Consider the following 19,928-nt stretch of genomic DNA (forward strand, 5'->3'; position numbering starts at 1 on the left):
GTTTTGGCCAATCACTGGGCCCCGCAATGGGTATCAGGCTGTCATCATGAGTCTGCTGGGCCCCATTAAAGGTGACACCGTTATCTAAATCTAACCTACACACCTCTAAACTGATCTAGCACACCTTTAAACTGATCTGAAACACCTTCATGGTTGACCTTTACTAGAGAAGGAGTTTAAGGCAGACAGTCTGGTGGCAAAAGAGACAAAAAGCAGGACTTCTTAGATGGATGCCTGTGGAGAAATGCTCTTTCACTTGTTTTCAACAACAATAACAGACTGAAAGAGAGTTAAATTACAGCTATCTTCACCAGTGTGGATTGGTGCTGTCTCCCTCCATGTCGCCCACTCCTGGTCCCGACAAAACAGCAGTCAACTATTTTTTATCAATCTCGCTTTTATTACAAGACTTTCAGAATAAATTCAGCAGGTGAGTCGCTGACAAATAGACCAATCAGAGGAGAGGGCGGAGCCACAGTGTTTGAAGGTCAGGGAGTCACTCAGCTTTGGTTCTTTTCACAGCTCCTGGTAACCTGTCCTGCAGCCTAAAGACACAGAAACAATATGTAAGGGTGTCCAGCAGCAACACCTGAACCACCAATCAACATCCACACAAACATTACAATCAAAATGCATCTGGCTCTGGATGTCACAGGTGTCTCCACAGGTCAAAATGAACAGTGATTCTAGAGATGATCATCTATTTTTACCTGCTGTGTAAACAAACACAAAACATAGGAAAAATGTAAACAATCACAACAAATGTAAACAAATACAACAAAAGTGAAAAAAAGAAAGACAAAACCATGACAGATGTAAACATTTATTTCTGAATCTCTCCATGTGTTCACCGGTGGTTCTTCACTGTGATTGGTTCAGGCAGTTTAAGAAGGATGAGAGCAATGATGTGATTGGCTGGGAGTTTATTTATTAACCACTACACCCTCTGATCTTTACGCTGCTCACTCATGGCCGGAGTTAGGTCCAGTAGCAGCCGTGGTTGTGTCTTGAGACCATGTCACAGTGATACTAAATGCTCTAAATGTGTTCAGTTCAACATATAATATTGGATTCAAATGTTTATGAGTAATAACATAATATAATATATAATAATAATATAATCAGAACAGAGCAGGTTCTCAGGGAACTCACTTATACAGCGTCTCCTCCAATCTGCACCGAACCAAGTCGAAGTTCTGATCAATCTGTGTCTGAACACACATACACATACACACAGCATAAATCAAACCTTGTCACTGTTGGAACACAAACATGAATTTTGCCTCATAGATTAAAAAATAAAGAGTAAAATAAACTGAATCATTTCAATCCTGAAATGTTCTCCATGTACCTTGTTCTTTTGGTAGACCAGTGGAGTGGTGAAAAAAATGATGTCAGCTAGACGGAGAGAGTAAGCATCAGTTTATTAGTCTGTGTTAAGCAGAAACTCTCAGACCAGTGAACAGAACAAAACCAGAGGGAACCAGAAAGAACAAGCCTCACCAAGGATCAGGATCGTGACGCCATTAAACACAGCTCCAACATACGTCATCAGCCACATGACAGCAGCCAACTGCAACATCAGAGAACACAGAGAGAACACGGAGAGAACATTCAGAGAACATACAGAGAATATAGATAGAACATAGAGAGAACATACAGACAACACACATTCAGAGAACAATTAATGTTGTCCACCAGCAGCTCTGAGAACCCCCTCAGCAGTTGAAGCTTTGAACCACTCAGACGACTTGAATGTGGTGATAATCCCTCTGGAGGTTTAACCAGGTCTGTACAGCAACACACAATCCATTTCAACTAATAGGTCTGTTCCCCTACATACTACTGCAGATCTGATGACAAATTACAATGACTAAGTCAATCATCGGTCTTTGGTCCCAAGTAGTCTGGTGCGAGTTGTACTAATAAGTCATCTTCTACTACAACATGGCATTTGTGATGGATGATCCATGACGAACACAGCAGTCCAATAACAAAGCACTATTGTGGATTAAATCTGGCAGGTTGTATCTCCCAACCACCTCCCTCAGCCATGCAAGTAGTGGGTCCACAAGGTTTGAAAGAAAATACTACTGCATAGTAGTTCTAGAAACTGACTTTAACCATCCCATGGAAACCTTGTTTATATAAATACAAACTAGAGTTAGCCACCATGCTAACTCATTTTGTATGACTCTGACCTTCAGAGAGTCGACCAGGTCTTCAACCAGCAGCAGCCTCCTGGTCTGACTGCTTAACCAGTTCAGGTGGATCAGAGACTGATCAGCAAGCTGGCGGACTGACTCCGAAGACATTGAGATGTCCCTCTCCAATAGAGACCTGATAGAGAAGCACAGAGGAGGTCAAAGACGGTCAGAGAAGGTCAGGAGATCAGAGTAGATGGGAGGAGGACGGAGGTCTTACATATGTGCCCATTATCAATACTACTACTACAAAATCTGTTATTTTCTAATATTGGATTTTGGCTTTTAGAAACAGGCCCTTATACAGAGCTCACAGCAATCACTTACACTCACTGAGCACTTTGGTAGGAACACCTTTACACCTGCTGATTCGTACAATTATCCAATCAGCCAATTATGTGGCAACAGCAGATCCAGCTGAGGAGCTTCAGGTAATGAAGAAGAATGTGAATCAGGACTCTGAGTGTTTATCTAACGGCTTATCTCTAACCCAACAACAGAACCATCCAGTGAGCAGCAGGTCTGTGTGGATGCGAGAGGTCAAAGGTCAGAGGAGCCTGGACAGAGCCTGGCCACTCAGATAACTACTCTTTACAACTGTGGTGAGCAGAGAAGCTTCAGAATGAACAACACGTCCAACCTACAAAAGCAGAGACCACATCAGCTTCCACTTCCTGTCACCAAGACCAGAAACGCGAGTCTCACCAACACTGGACAGGTAAAGACCTGGTCTGATGGATCTGGATTTGTGCTGAGGCAGCAGATAGCAGGGTCAGAGTCTGAATCCATGGACCCAACCTGCCCAGGCTGGTGGTGGTGTGATGGTGTTAATACCAATCAGTCATGGTCTGAATGTTGCTGACCATGTTCATCCTTCATAGCCACAGTTCAGCGTCTTCTAATGGCTCCTTCCTGCACGATCATGCGCCATGTAACAAACTGGTTTCATCAACAGTGAGTCACGCCCCACCCCCTTCTGCAGACCTGGATCCAGCAGAACACCTTTGGGGTGTAGTAGAACAGGAGATTGGTAGCCTGAATGTGCAGATGACAAATCTGCAGAGATGATTATGAAGATAATGACGATTATGAAGATGAAGATGACGATGATGGTGATGATGTCAACATGGAGCAGAGCCTCAGAGGAAAGTTTCAACATTTGGTGGATCCATGAAAAACTGAGGAACTACCCAGTGTTAGTGTGGTGTTCCTAATAAAGTGATCACTGAGTGTAATTTCTTCAGGAAATCTGAATCTGGTTTTTATCTTATTATTAATACTGATTTGAGTGTGTATGTGTTACCATGTGTTTAAATTACTTGTAATATTATATTTTTTAAAACATTACTGCATCATGGGGACACGTCAGCCAATACCTAGACCTAGTCTAGGTCCTGACGGTCCTGCCTGTCTAGGTTCAGGTCCTAACAAGTATAGAAAGACATGTGTGTTACCTGAATGGATGGCCTTCGTCTGATTTCTGGACAGCCTGAATCACTGATTTATAAACCCTACAGACAGGAAGCAGACGACTGTTATTATGATGTAATTTCCTATGAATGGAAGCATTTTCTACTCTGAGATGACTGAATGATTTATCTCAATATTAAATGATTTCACCTCAATATATAATGAATTCATCTCAATATTTAATGAATTTATCTCAGTATTTAATGAATTTACCTCAGTACTTACAGAAATGTTTGATCATCATCATAGTCATGTCTAACAGCAGGACCTGCACTGATTGGTTGCAGACACTGTGTGCTGTGATTGGTCATTACCTGAAGGTGATGGTGACACAGAGGCAGGCCAGCAGCAGGTAGGACACAACACTGATGACTGACAGCGTTGCCACAGAGATGAGAACCAGCAGTGACAGGCCGAATGACGCCGCCGACTTCTTGGGTTGTTTCCAGTGGACGAGCTGCAGGGCTGCAGAGGCGGGGAGGTTGGATTTACAGTGTGTACGGAAAGTATTCAGACCCCTTTAAATTTTTCACTCTTTGTTTCATTGCAGCCATTTGCTAAAATCGAAAAAGTTCATTTTTTTTCTCATTAATGTCACTCAGCATCCTGACAGAAAAAAACTGAAATATCACATGGTCATAAGTATTCAGACCCTTTGCTGTGACACTCATATTTAACTCCCATGCTGTCCATTTCTTCTGATCCTCCTTGAGATGGTTCTACTCCTTCATTGGAGTCCAGCTGTGTTTAATTAAACTGATTGGACTTGATTAGGAAAGGCACACACCTGTCTATATAAGACCTTACAGCTCACAGTGCATGTCAGAGCAAATGAGAATCATGAGGTCGAAGGAACTGCCCAAGGAGCTCAGAGACAGAATTGTGGCAAGGCACAGATCTGGCCAAGGTTAAAAGAATTTCTGCAGCACTCAAGGTTCCTAAGAAAACAGTGGCCTCCATAATCCTTAAATGGAAGAAGTTTGGGACGACCAGAACTCTTCCTAGACCTGGCCGTCCAGCCAAACTGAGCAATGGTGGGAGAAGAGCCTTGGTGAGAGAGGTAAAGAAGAACCCAAAGATCACTGTGGCTGAGCTCCAGAGATGCAGTAGGGAGATGGGAGAAAGTTCCACAAAGTCACTGCAGCCCTCCACCAGTCGGGGCTTTATGGCAGAGTGGCCCGACAGAAGCCTCTCCTCAGTGCAAGACACATGAAAGCCCGCATAGAGTTTGCCTAAAAACACATGAAGGACTCCCAGACTATGAGAAATAAGATTCTCTGGTCTGATGAGACCAAGATTGAACTTTTTGGCGTTAATTCTAAGCGGTATGTGTGGAGAAAACCACGCACTGCTCATCACCTGCCCAATACAATCCCAACAGTGAAACATGGTGGTGGCAGCATCATGCTATGGGGGTGTTTTTCAGCTGCAGGGACACGACGACTGGTTGCAATTGAAGGAAAGATGAATGCGGCCAAGTACAGAGATATCCTGGAAGAAAACCTCTTCCAGAGTGCTCAGGACCTCAGACTGGGCCGAAGGTTCACCTTCCAACTAGACAATGACCCTAAGCACACAGCTAAAATAACAAAGGAGTGGCTTCGGAACAACTCTGTGACCATTCTTGACTGGCCCAGCCAGAGCCCTGACCTAAACCCAATTGAGCATCTCTGGAGAGACCTGAAAATGGCTGTGCACCAACGTTCACCATCCAACCTGACAGAACCGGAGAGGATCTGCAAGGAAGACTGGCAGAGGATCCTCAAATCCAGGTGTGAAAAACTTGTTGCATCATTCCCAAGAAGACTCATGGCTGTACTAGCTCAAAGGCTGCTTCTACTCAATAATGAGCAAAGGGTCTGAATACTTATGACCATGTGATATTTCAGTTTTTCTTTTTTAATAAATTTGCAAAAAGTTCTACATTTCTGTTTTTTTCTGTCAAGATGCTGAGTGACATTAATGAGGAATAAAATGAACTTTTTTGATTTTAGCAAATGCTGCAATGAAACAAAGAGTGAAAAATTTAAAGGGGTCTGAATACTTTCCGTACACACTGTACACTGAACCCCACAGCTGTGATTGTGTTGTGTGTGCATCCTCGTACCTATGACTGATTCACAGCCATGCTTATATTCAGTATATCACTCCCTCTCGTGTGAAATTGCTCATATGACATTTTTATTACTTTTCATGCATTACTATACTTTGATGATTTTATGTCTTTTTATACAATGTCATTTACATGATTTTTCATGCCTTACTATTCTATAACATTTTGACCTTTTATACTAGTTCACTTTCATGACTTTATATGACTTTTTATGCCTTACCATACCACTATGGTTTTATGACTTTTCATGCCTTTTTATATAATTTCTGTTTCATGTCTTGTTATGCCTGACTATACTATGATGATTTTATGACATGAGTTTCATTTACATAATTTTTTATGACTTCTGATACTATGATGATTTTTGTGGCTTTTCATGCCCTCCTATACTATGAATATTTCAATACTTTTTATACAATTTCTTTTTTATAACTTTTTTATGACTGTTTATGCCTTACTATACTGTTACGGCCGTGGCCGTATTCGGGGGACCTTTGTCTTTCCCTGTGTGTGTGGTTGTGTTGTGTTCTGTCTCGGTCGCCTGTTGTTGCAGTCTGACCCTGCGAGAGGGGATGCCCGTGACGTCACCGGGATTTCCTGGGAGTGTTCCGCCTTTCCGCCACACCTTCGATGCTCCAGCTGCAAGCCATCTCTCCTGATCAACTGGGCCCGCCTCTCATCTCCACCCCGCGTATAAAAGAACTGTCATTCGGTTGTTCGTGGCGATCTGTGTTGCCCGTATGCAGACTCGCCGCCGCACTGTTGTGTACCAGTGCTTGTTGATTGTTGTTAATTGATTAGAGCCGAGTGAATTGATTAGAGCCGAGTGAAACAATGTGAGAGCTAAGGTTGTGTGTGTTTAGTTTTCTAGCGTAAAGCTAAGTGCAGCTCTGTTTGAGAGCTGGTGTTTTGTTGTTTTGCTTTTCTTTTGTTAGCTGCTTGTGTTCTTTGTGTTAATTGCGTTATTGGGTGGCTTTGTTTTTCTTGTGCCCCCTCTCTTTTTGCTTACCCTGTTTACTTTTGTTAATAAATAACCTTATTTAACCCTTAACATCTTGGGTTTTATGTTACTTCCCTTTCCCCTAACGAGCTGGTTGTAACATATACCATGTCGTTTGTATGACTATTTATGCCTTACTATACTATGTTATTTTTGTGATTTTTTATGCCTTACAATACTATGACTTTTTTTTCACTTTTTATCCCTTACTATACTATATCTTTTTATGCCTTGTTGTATTATGACTTTTTGTGCTTTGCTATACTATGACTTTCTATGCCTTATTATATTATGACTTTTTGTGCTTCACTATACTATGACTATTTATGCCTTTCTATAGTATGACGTTTTTATTACTTTTTATGCCTTACTATGCTGTCATTTTTTTTCACTTTTCATGCCGTGCTATACTATAACGTTTTTTTCACTTTTTATCCCTTACTATATTATGACTTTTTTTTCTTTTTTTATGCCTCACTGTAATATGTCATTTTTATGATTTTCTATGCCTTACTATAATATGACTTTTTATGACTAACTACACTATATCTTTTTATGCCTTATTAGTTTTTGTGCTTTACTATACTATGACTATTTATGCCTTAATATAACATGAATTTTTATGCCTTACTATACTATGTTTTTATAACTTTTTATGCCTTACTATACTATATCTTTTTATGCCTTGTTGTATTATGACTTTTTGTGTTTTACTATACTATGACTTTTTATGCCTTACAATGCTATGACTTTTTTTTTGCTTTTTATGCCTTACTATACTGTGACGTTTTTTTCACTTTTTATACCTTACTATACTATGACTTTTTTTTTGTTTTTTTTCATGCCTTACTATTCTATGACATTTTTTTTTACTTTTTATGCCTTACTATACTATGATTTTTATGCCTTACTATCCTATGTCGTTTTTATTACTTTCTTTGCCTTAGTATACTATGACTTTTTTATGATTTTTTATGCCTTACTATATTATGATGTTTTTTTCACTTTTCATGCCTTAATATACTGACTTTTGTTTTATTTTAATTTATGCCTTACTCTACTATGACGTTTTCTTATTCTTTTTCATGTCTTACTATACTATGAAGTTTTTTTGTTTTTGTTTTTATGCCTTCTATGCTATGACGTTTTTTTTCACTTTTCATGCCTTCCTATATAATACATTTTTCTATACTATGACTTTTTATGCATTACTATATGATTTCTTTTTTATGACTTTTTATGTTTTACTATACTATATCGTTTTTTTTCACTTTTTTTTCCTTACTATACTATTACTTTTTGTGCCTTACTATACTATGACTTTTTTTTCACTTTTTATGCTTTACTATAATATGAGCTTTTTTTTCACATTTTATGCCTTACTACACTGCGTCGCTTTTATGAATTTTTATGCCTTACTATACTATGACCTTTTTTTCACTTTTTATACCTTACTATACTATGACTTTTTGTGCCTTACTACACTATTACTTTTTTTGCCTTACTATACTATGACGTTTTTTTGTTTTTGATTTTATGCCTTCTATACTATAATGTTTTTTTCACTTTTCATGCCTTTCTATACAATACATTTTTCTATACTCTGACTTTTTATACCTTACTATACTATGACGTTTTTTTGTTTTTGATTTTATGCCTTCTATACTATAATGTTTTTTTCACTTTTCATACCTTTCTATACAATACATTTTTCTATACTATGACTTTTTATACATTACTATATTATTTCATTTTTATGACTTTTTATGCTTTACTTCACTATAACGTTTTTTTTCACTTTTTATGCCTTCCTATATTATGACATTTTTTTCACTTTTTATACCTTACTATACTTTGACTTTTTGTGCCTTACTATAATATGACGTTTTTTTCACTTGGCATGCTTTACTATAATAGACGTTTTTTTCACTTTTTATACCTTGTTATAATATGACATTTTTTTTCACTTTTTACACCTTACTATAATATGACGTCTTTTTCAATTTTTAGGCCTAACTATACTATGACGGTTTTTTTTCTCTTTTAATGCCTTATTATAATATGACCTTTTTTTCACTTATCATGCCTTACTATAATATGATCTTTTTTTTCACTTTTCATGCCTTACTATACTATGACGTCTTTTTCACTTTTTATGCCTTACTATACTGCGTCGCTTTTATGAATTTTTATGCCTTACTGTACTAACACTTTATATGCCCTACTATACTATGACGTCTTTTTCACTTTTTATGCCTCACTATACTATGACATATTTTTCACTTTTTATGCCTTACTATACTATGACCTTTTTTCTGTTTTTGATTTTATGCCTTCTATACTATAATGTTTTTTTCACTTTTCATGCCTTCCTATATTATGACGTTTTCTTCACTTTTTATACCTTACTATCCTATGACTTTTTGTGCCTTAGTATACTATAGTTTTTTTCACTTTTCATGCCTTCCTATATTATGACGTTTTCTTCACTTTTTATACCTTACTATCCTATGACTTTTTGTGCCTTAGTATACTATAGTTTTTTTCACTTTTCATGCCTTCCTATATTATGACGTTTTCTTCACTTTTTATACCTTACTATCCTATGACTTTTTGTGCCTTAGTATACTATAGTTTTTTTCACTTTTCATGCCTTCCTATATTATGACGTTTTCTTCACTTTTTATACCTTACTATCCTATGACTTTTTGTGCCTTAGTATACTATAGTTTTTTTCACTTTTCATGCCTTCCTATATTATGACGTTTTCTTCACTTTTTATACCTTACTATCCTATGACTTTTTGTGCCTTAGTATACTATAGTTTTTTTCACTTTTCATGCCTTCCTATATTATGACGTTTTCTTCACTTTTTATACCTTACTATCCTATGACTTTTTGTGCCTTAGTATACTATAGTTTTTTTCACTTTTCATGCTTTACTTCACTATAACGTTTTTTTTCACTTTTTATGCCTTCCTATATTATGACGTTTTCTTCACTTTTTATACCTTACTATACTATGACTTTTTGTGCCTTAGTATACTATAGTTTTTTTCACTTTTCATGCTTTACTTCACTATAATGTTTTTTTTTCACTTTTCATGCTTTACTTCACTATAACATTTTTTTTTCACTTTTCATGCCTTCCTATATTATGACGTCTTTTTCACTTTTTATGCCTTACTATACTATGTCGTTTTTTTCACTTTTTATGCCTTACTATACTATAATGTTTTTTTTACTTCTTATGCTTTACTATAGTATAACTTGTTTTTATGCTTTCCTATTGTATAATGTTTTTTTCATTTTTCATACCTTACTATAATATCACGTTTTTTTCACTTTTTATGCCTTACTATACTATGATGTTTTTTCACTTTTCATGCTTTACTATATTATGATTTTTTTTCACTTTTCATGCCTCACTATGATATGATGTTTTTTTCACTTTTCATGTCTTACTATACAATGACTTTTTTTTTAATTTTTTATCCCTTACTATATTATGACTTTTTTTTAACTTTTTATCCCTTACTATACTATGACGTGTTTTTCACTTTTCATTACTTACTATAATATGACGTGTTTTTCAATTTTTATGCCTCACTATACTCTGACGTCTTTTTCACTTTTTATGCCTTACTATACTATGATTTTTTATGCCTTACTATCCTATGTCTTTTTTTTTACTTTCTATGCCTTGGTATACTATGACTTTTTTATGACTTTTTATGCCTCACTATGCTATTTCCTCTTTTTCACTTTTTATGCCTTACTATAGTATGATTTTTTATGCCTTACTATCCTATGTCTTTTTTTTTACTGTCTATGCCTTGGTATACTATGACTTTTTTATGACTTTTTATGCCTCACTATGCTATTTCCTCTTTTTCACTTTTTATGCCTTACTATAGTATGATTTTTTATGCCTTACTATCCTATGTCTTTTTTTTTACTGTCTATGCCTTGGTATACTATGACTTTTTTATGACTTTTTATGCCTCACTATGCTATTTCCTCTTTTTCACTTTTTATGCCTTACTATAGTATGATTTTTTATGCCTTACTATCCTATGTCTTTTTTTTACGACTTTTTATGCCTTACTATACTATGAAGTTTTTTCACTTTTCATGCCTTACTATAATATGATGTTTTTTCACTTTTCATGCCTCACTATAATATGATGATTTTTTCACCTTTCATGCCTTACTATACAATGACTTTTTTTTTTACTTTTTATCCCTTACTGTGTTATGACTTTTTTTTCACATTTTATCCTATACTATGCTATGACGTCTTTTTCAATTTTTATTACTTACTATAATATGTCGTCTTTTACACTTTTCATGCCTTACTATACTATGACGTCTTTTTCACTTTTTATGCCTTCCTATACTATGATTTTTTATTCCTCACTATACTATCTCGTTTTTATGACTTTCTATGCCTTACTATACTATGATTTTTTATGCCTCAGTATCCTGTCGTTTTTATTACTTTCTATGCCTTAGTATACTATGATTTTTTTATGACTTTTTATGCCTTACTATAATATGACTTTTTATGCCTTCCTATACTATGTTGTTTTTATGATTTTTTATGCCTTACTATACTATGACTTTTTATGCCTTACTATTCTATGACATTTTTTTAACTTTTTATGCCTTACTATACTATGGCGTTTTTATGAATTTTTATGCCTTACTATACTAACACTTTATATGCCCTATTATACTATGTCATTTTTTTGACTTTTTATGCTTCACTATACTATGACGTCTTTTTCACTTTTTATTACTTACTATAATATGACGTTTTTTTCAATTTTTATGCCTTATATTTTATGACTTTTTATGCCTTACTAAATTATGAAGTTTTTTTCACTTTTTATGCCTTACTATACTATGAAGTTTTTTTCACTTTTCATGCCTCACTATAATATGATGTTTTTTCATTTTTCATGCCTTATTATACAATGACTTTTTTTTTACTTTTTATCCCATACTATGTTATGACTTTTTTTTTTACTTTTTATTCTATACTATGCTATGACGTCTTTTTCACTTTTTATTACTTACTATAATATAACGTTTTTTTCAATTTTTATGCCTTACTATACTATGAAGTTTTTTTTCGCTTTTCATGCCTCACTATACTATGACTTTTTATGCATTACTATAATGTCACCTTTTTTTCACTTTTTATGCCTCACTATACTATGACGTTTTTTTCACTTTTTATGACTTACATTACTATGACTTTTTATGCCTTACTATACTATGTCGTTTTTATGACTTTTTATGCCTTACTATACTATGTCGTTTTTATGACTTTCTATGCCTTACTATACTATGACTTTTCATGCCTCACTATACTATGATGTCTTTTTCACTTTTTATGCCTTACTATACTATGATTTTTTATGCCTTACTATACTATGTCGTTTTTATTACTTTTTATGCCTCACTATACTCTGACGTCTTTTTCACTTTTTATGCCTTACTATACTATGATTTTTTATGCCTTACTATCCTATGTCTTTTTTTTTACTTTCTATGCCTTGGTATACTATGACTTTTTTATGACTTTTTATGCCTTACTATAATATGACTTTTTATGTCTTCCTATACTATGTTGTTTTTATGATTTTTTATGCCTTACTATGCTATGATTTTTTATGCCTTAATATAACATGACTTTTTATGCCTTACTATACTATATCGTTTTTATGACTTTTTGTGCCTTACTGTAATATGACCTTTTGTGCCTTATTATACCATGACGTTTTTTTTTATTTTTAAGGCCTTACTATACTATGGAGTTTTTTTCACTTTTTATGCCTTATTATAATATGACCTTTTTTTTCACTTTTCATGCCTTACTATACTATGTCGTTTTTATAACTTTTTATGCCTTATTATACTAACACTTTATATGCCCTACTATAGTATGTCATTTTTATGACTTTTTATGCCTTACTATACTATGAAGTTTTTTTTCGCTTTTCATGCCTCACTATACTATGACTTTTTATGCATTACTATAATGTCACCTTTTTTTCACTTTTTATGCCTTACTATACTATGGCGTTTTTATGACTTTTTATGCCTTACTATACTAACACATTATATGCCTTATTATACTATGTAGTTTTTATGAATTTTTATGCCTCACTATACTATGACGTCTTTTTCACTTTTTATGCCTTACTATACTATGATTTTTTATGCCTTACTATACTATGACATCTTTTTCATTTTTTATTACTTACTATAATATGATGTCTTTTTCACTTTTTATGCCTTACTATAATATGACTTTTTATGCCTTACTATACTTTGATTTTTTATGCCTTACTATACTATGTCGTTTTTATGACTTTCTATGCCTTACTATACTATGACTTTTTATGCCTCACTATACTATGATGTCTTTTTCACTTTTTATGCCTTACTATACTATGATTTTTTATGCCTTACTATACTATGTCGTTTTTATTACTTTCTATGCCTTGGTATACTATGACTTTTTTATGACTTTTTATGCCTTACTATAATATGACTTTTTATGCCTTCCTATACTATGTTGTTTTTATGATTTTTTATGCCTTACTATACTATGATTTTTTATGCCTTAATATAACATGACTTTTTCTGCCTTACTATACTATGTCGTTTTCATGACTTTTTGTGCCTAACTGTAATATGACATCTTTTTCACTTTTTATTACTTACTATAATATGATGTTTTTTTCAATTTTTATGCCTTACTATACTATGACTTTTTATGCATTCCTAAACTATGAAGTTTTTTTTCACTTTTTATGCCTTACTATACTATGAAGTTTTTTCACTTTTCATGCCTTACTATAATATGATGTTTTTTCACTTTTCATGCCTCACTATAATATGATGATTTTTTCACCTTTCATGCCTTACTATACAATGACTTTTTTTTTTACTTTTTATCCCTTACTGTGTTATGACTTTTTTTTCACATTTTATCCTATACTATGCTATGACGTCTTTTTCAATTTTTATTACTTACTATAATATGTCGTCTTTTACACTTTTCATGCCTTACTATACTATGACGTCTTTTTCACTTTTTATGCCTTACTATACTATGATTTTTTATTCCTTACTATACTATCTCGTTTTTATGACTTTCTATGCCTTACTATACTATGATTTTTTATGCCTTAGTATCCTGTCGTTTTTATTACTTTCTATGCCTTAGTATACTATGATTTTTTTATGACTTTTTATGCCTTACTATAATATGACTTTTTATGCCTTCCTATACTATGTTGTTTTTATGATTTTTTATGCCTTACTATACTATGACTTTTTATGCCTTACTATTCTATGACATTTTTTTAACTTTTTATGCCTTACTATACTATGGCGTTTTTATGAATTTTTATGCCTTACTATACTAACACTTTATATGCCCTATTATACTATGTCATTTTTATGACTTTTTATGCCTTACTAAATTATGAAGTCTTTTTCACTTTTTATGCCTTACTATACTATGAAGTTTTTTTCACTTTTCATGCCTCACTATAATATGATGTTTTTTTATTTTTCATGCCTTATTATACAATGACTTTTTTTTTACTTTTTATGCCATACTATGTTATGACTTTTTTTTTCACTTTTTATTCTATACTATGCTATGACGTCTTTTTCACTTTTTATTACTTACTATAATATAACGTTTTTTTCAATTTTTATGCCTTACTATACTATGAAGTTTTTTTTCGCTTTTCATGCCTCACTATACTATGACTTTTTATGCATTACTATAATGTCACCTTTTTTTCACTTTTTATGCCTCACTATACTATGACGTTTTTCACTTTTTATGACTTACATTACTATGTCGTTTTTATGACTTTTTATGCCTTACTATACTATGTCGTTTTTATGACTTTTTATGCCTTACTATACTATGTCGTTTTTATGACTTTCTATGCCTTACTATACTATGACTTTTCATGCCTCACTATACTATGACATCTTTTTCACTTTTTATGCCTTACTATACTATGATTTTTTATGCCTTACTATACTATGTCGTTTTTATTACTTTTTATGCCTCACTATACTCTGACGTCTTTTTCACTTTTTATGCCTTACTATACTATGATTTTTTATGCCTTACTATCCTATGTCTTTTTTTTTACTTTCTATGCCTTGGTATACTATGACTTTTTTATGACTTTTTATGCCTTACTATAATATGACTTTTTATGCCTTAATATAACATGACTTTTTCTGCCTTACTATACTATGTCGTTTTTATGACTTTTTGTGCCTTGGTATACTATGGCGTTTTTTATGAATTTTTATGCCTTACTATACTAACACTTTATATGCCCTATTATACTATGTCGTTTTTATGACTTTTTATGCCTCACTATACTATTACCTCTTTTTCACTTTTTATGCCTTACTATACTATGATTTTTTTATGCCTTACTATACTATGTCGTTTTTATGACTTTTTATGCCTTGCTATACTATGACATCTTTTTCACTTTTTATTACTTACTATAATATGATGTTTTTTTCAATTTTTATGCCTTACTATACTATGACTTTTTATGCATTCCTAAACTATGAAGTTTTTTTCTCTTTTTATGCCTTACTATACTATGAAGTTTTTTCACTTTTCATGCCTTACTATACAATGACTTTTTTTTTTACTTTTTATCCCTTACTGTGTTATGACTTTTTTTTCACATTTTATCCTATACTATGCTATGACGTCTTTTTCAATTTTTATTACTTACTATAATATGACGTTTTTTTCAATTTTTATGCCTTACTATACTATGAAGTTTTTTTTCACTTTTCATGTCTTACTATACTATGATTTTTTATGCCTTACTATACTATGTCGTTTTTATGACTTTCTATGTCTTATTATATTATTGATGCCTTAATATGCTATGACGTTTTTTTCACTTTTTATGCCTTACTATACTATGGCGTTTTTATGACTTTTTATGCCTTACTATACTAACACTTTATATGCCCTATTATACTATGTAGTTTTTATGAATTTTTATGCCTCACTATACTATGACGTCTTTTTCACTTTTTATGCCTTACTATACTATGATTTTTTATGCCTTACTATACTATGACATCTTTTTCATTACTTACTATAATATGATGTCTTTTTCACTTTTTATGCCTTACTATAATATGACTTTTTATGCCTTACTATACTTTGATTTTTTATGCCTTACTATACTATGTCGTTTTTATGACTTTCTATGCCTTACTATACTATGACTTTTTATGCCTCACTATACTATGATGTCTTTTTCACTTTTTATGCCTTACTATACTATGATTTTTTATGCCTTACTATACTATGACTTTTTTATGACTTTTTATGCCTTACTATAATATGACTTTTTATGTCTTCCTATACTATGTTGTTTTTATGATTTTTTATGCCTTACTATGCTATGATTTTTTATGCCTTAATATAACATGACTTTTTATGCCTTACTATACTATATCGTTTTTATGACTTTTTGTGCCTTACTGTAATATGACCTTTTGTGCCTTATTATACCATGACGTTTTTTTTTATTTTTAAGGCCTTACTATACTATGGAGTTTTTTTCACTTTTTATGCCTTATTATAATATGACCTTTTTTTTCACTTTTCATGCCTTACTATACTATGTCGTTTTTATAACTTTTTATGCCTTATTATACTAACACTTTATATGCCCTACTATAGTATGTCATTTTTATGACTTTTTATACTAACACTTCATATGCCCTACTATAGTATGTCATTTTTATGACTTTTTATGCCTTATTATACTAACACTTTAAATGCCCTACTATACTATGTCGTTTATATGATTTTTTATGCCTCACTATACTATGACGTCTTTTTCACTTTTTATGCCTTACTATACTATGATTTTTAATGCCTTACTATCCTATGTCGTTTTTATTACTTTCTATGCCTTACTATACTATGTCGTTTTTATGACTTAATATAACATGACTCTTTATGCCTTACTATACTGTGGCCTTTTTTATGAATTTTTATGCCTTACTATACAATGACATCTTTTTCACTATTTATCCCTTAGTATACTATGTCGTTTTTTGACTTTTTATGCCTTATTATATTATGACTTTTTGTGCCTTACTATAATATGACCTTTTATGCCTTTCTATACTATGACGTTTTTTTCACTTTTCATGCCTTACTATAATATGACTTTTTTTGTTTTTTTTCATGCCTTAATATATTATGACATCTTTCTCACTTTTTATGCCTTACTATACAATGACATTTTTATGACTTTTCATGACTTACTATAATGTTTTCATTACTTTTCATGCCTTACTATACTATGACGATTTAATTGCTTTGTATAAAATTTTATTCAAATGACTTTTAATGCTTAGCTATACTATGATATTTTTATGACTTATTATACGATTTCATTTACATGACTTTTTATGACTTACTATATGTGGTGGCCGCATCAGTTGTTGTCCACCACCAGTGTTAGTAATTTTGTTTACTTTTTCTTTACACAAACATTTTCAAATAAATACATTACACATAGTCTTTTGTGTTCATATATTACACTTTATTTCATTAGACAGTTTTGTTTTCTAGTTTGGGTTTACACAACATTCATTTTGTTGTGAATAATTACTTTTTCTTTGTTCTCCTCCTGAGTTCCTCTGGCAAAAGGCCAGTAGCGGGGGAAAGGGAGCCTCTTATGGACCGCCCACAGGAAGTGGGAAGCAGCCATCTTGAAGAAGGGAAAAGGGGAAGGCTGAATCACCAGAGCCTAAAGTTCTTTTTTTGATTTGTGAATGGACTATTTATTTCTGAAATATTATTTATTTTTTTGGTAGATAGGCTTCAGTTAACTTCTTATGTTTAGTTATTTGAAAATGATTTGATAGGATAATTGTTAGTTACTGTCCCCTTTTTGGGTTTGTGTTGGACTAGTCCATGTGTATATATAACCTGGTTTCATTTGTTAGAGAGGTCAGTTTTTGATTGTGTTGATTTAGGTTGAAGCCTTAGTTTCATTATTGTTTATTTGACCTCGGATTTTTGGGCCCAACTTTTGTTCTTTTTCCAGTTATTTGATTATTACTTTTGTAACTTTTTTTGGATTTTTGGTATATTTAATTAAATATTTTCCTTTTTACACCGGTGTCCTTTGTCTAACTGCTTGGTCCGTGACACTATACTATGACGTTTCATGACTTTTTATACCTTAATTTACAATGATGATTATATGACTTTTTATAGTTTCATTTTCATGACTTTTTGTGAGTTATTGTACAGTTACATTTTTATTACTTTTCATTTATTACAATACTAATACTATTTTATTACTTTTTATACAACGAATGAGTTTCCATGCCTTACAATACTATGCCTTTTTTATGACTTTTTTTCTAATTCACTTTCATGACTTTTTATGACTTTTATGCCTTACCATACCACTATGGTTTTATGACTTCACATGCCTTACTGTATCATGACAATTTTATGACCCTTTATATACAGTAATTTCTGTCTCTTTATGTCTTACTATACTATGATGATTGCATGACTTTTTATAGAGTTTCATTTACATGACTTTTTATGACTTATGATACTATGATGCTTTTGTGGCTTTTTCTGGCCTCCTATACTTTGAAGATTTCATGACTTTTTATACAATTTCTTTTTCATGATTTTTCATGATTTTTTATTCCTCACTATACTATGATGATTGTATGACTTTTTATACAGTTACATTTACATGACTTTTTATGACCTTTAATGCCTTACTATACTATGACATTTTTATTCCTTAATATACCATATATTTTCATACCTTATCACACTATGATGTTTGCATGCCTCACTATAATATGAATTTGTTTTTGGCGGGCATGGTGGTGCAGTTCTTAGAACATTTGCCTCACACTGAGATAGTACTGGGTTCGAATGCTGGGCCTGCAACCTTTGTGTGTGGAGTTTCATGTTCTTAAATACATATATGATTTTACTTCATATGTACATATATTTCATATATACAAATTCATCACATGTACATATATTACATTTGTGTATGGTGATTTCTGAATGTAAATTCAGATTTCATATGTTAATAAACTGTTCAGTTGACAGCATTAAAAAGTCAGTCTTTCTTTTGGAGGGGTGGTGGGGTTGTTGTGTCCCTACCAATGTCGAGACCAAAGCTACACCCTTGCTCTGTTCTTTGTCCTTTCTTTCACTTTTCTTGACGCTAAGCTGCTTAGTCCCCCTGCCATTTCCCCCCCTCCCTCCACCACCACCAGTAAGCAGCTTGTTAAGGAAAAACTAGTCAGCTGACAGCAGAACAATACAGCTTTATCTGTGAACACAGCTTCATTAATCTGCTAACTAACCTGCAAACATTTACTAACAGAGGAGGTAACTACTTTTACTAACCAGCAGGTAAAGCAACTGGGTCAAATTAAACACCTACCTGCTGGAGGCTAAATAACATGTTAATTAGCAGGTTAAACATCCACCTTCACTTCAGCCAATCAGCAGTTGACCTCACTGAGCAGCTGATTAATCTAGTTATCAATAATCAATCACCTGCAGCGGTAAATACTGATCTGGATTCAGCAGTATCCGTGACAACTAAACTTCCACTGATTGAAGACCATGACGTGGTTGAAAACACAACAAATTGTTCAGATTTCTGTTTGATCCATTTAGCAACTGCTTTGGAGCTTTTGACAGTATCACATGAGCTTCCTACTTTAACCTGAGAGTAACAACTGATTCAGGATCAGTTACCTGAGTGTGTGAGGTCTCTGAGTGAGGAAGAGGAGGAGTTGTTGGATGATGATGATGATGAAGAGTCAGAGCTGCTGCTGGTTGAATCTGCCATTTTCTTCTTCTTCTTCAGTCTCTGTGAGGATGTGAAACTTTTCTGCAGGTTTAAACCTTCGTCTGAGCTGCTGCTGTGGTGATGTCATCACAGGGGGCAGGGCCCACGGAGAGGTGGCGTGTTTACAGGTCACACACACTCACACATTTCTATGTGAACCTAATGCTCTGATGTGTGTAAGTGTGTGTATG

At 33.3% G+C, this 19,928-nt stretch overlaps 1 protein-coding gene across 1 annotated transcript; it reads right to left on the reverse strand.

Moving 5' to 3' along the window:
* Window positions 1–416: 416 nt before the first annotated feature.
* LOC111237592 (reticulon-3-B-like) lies at window positions 417–19,769 on the reverse strand. Its single transcript, XM_022766738.1, has 8 exons — window positions 19,644–19,769; window positions 3,989–4,139; window positions 3,659–3,715; window positions 2,202–2,340; window positions 1,504–1,573; window positions 1,352–1,398; window positions 1,153–1,211; window positions 417–545 (listed from the first exon to the last, which is right to left on the reverse strand). Exons 1-8 carry the CDS (start codon window positions 19,735–19,737, stop codon window positions 497–499), a joined length of 666 nt encoding a protein of 221 aa, XP_022622459.1. The 5' UTR covers window positions 19,738–19,769; the 3' UTR covers window positions 417–496.
* Between the last annotated feature and the right edge of the window lie 159 nt (window positions 19,770–19,928).

Source organism: Seriola dumerili, unplaced genomic scaffold (assembly GCF_002260705.1).
Source record: "Seriola dumerili isolate Sdu_G_001 unplaced genomic scaffold, Sdu_1.0 BDQW01001001.1, whole genome shotgun sequence".
Classification (NCBI taxonomy): Eukaryota; Metazoa; Chordata; class Actinopteri; order Carangiformes; family Carangidae; genus Seriola; species Seriola dumerili.

Coding starts and splice junctions, on each gene's coding strand:
- LOC111237592 (XM_022766738.1), bottom strand. CDS start 19,737: ATGGCAGATTCAACCAGCAGCAGCTCTGACTCTTCATCATCATCATCA. Junction 4,140..19,643: donor CAGAGACCTCACACACTCAG/GTAACTGATCCT, acceptor CCGCCTCTGCAG/CCCTGCAGCTCGTCCACTGG. Junction 3,716..3,988: donor TGTGTCACCATCACCTTCAG/GTAATGACCAAT, acceptor TCCTGTCTGTAG/GGTTTATAAATCAGTGATTC.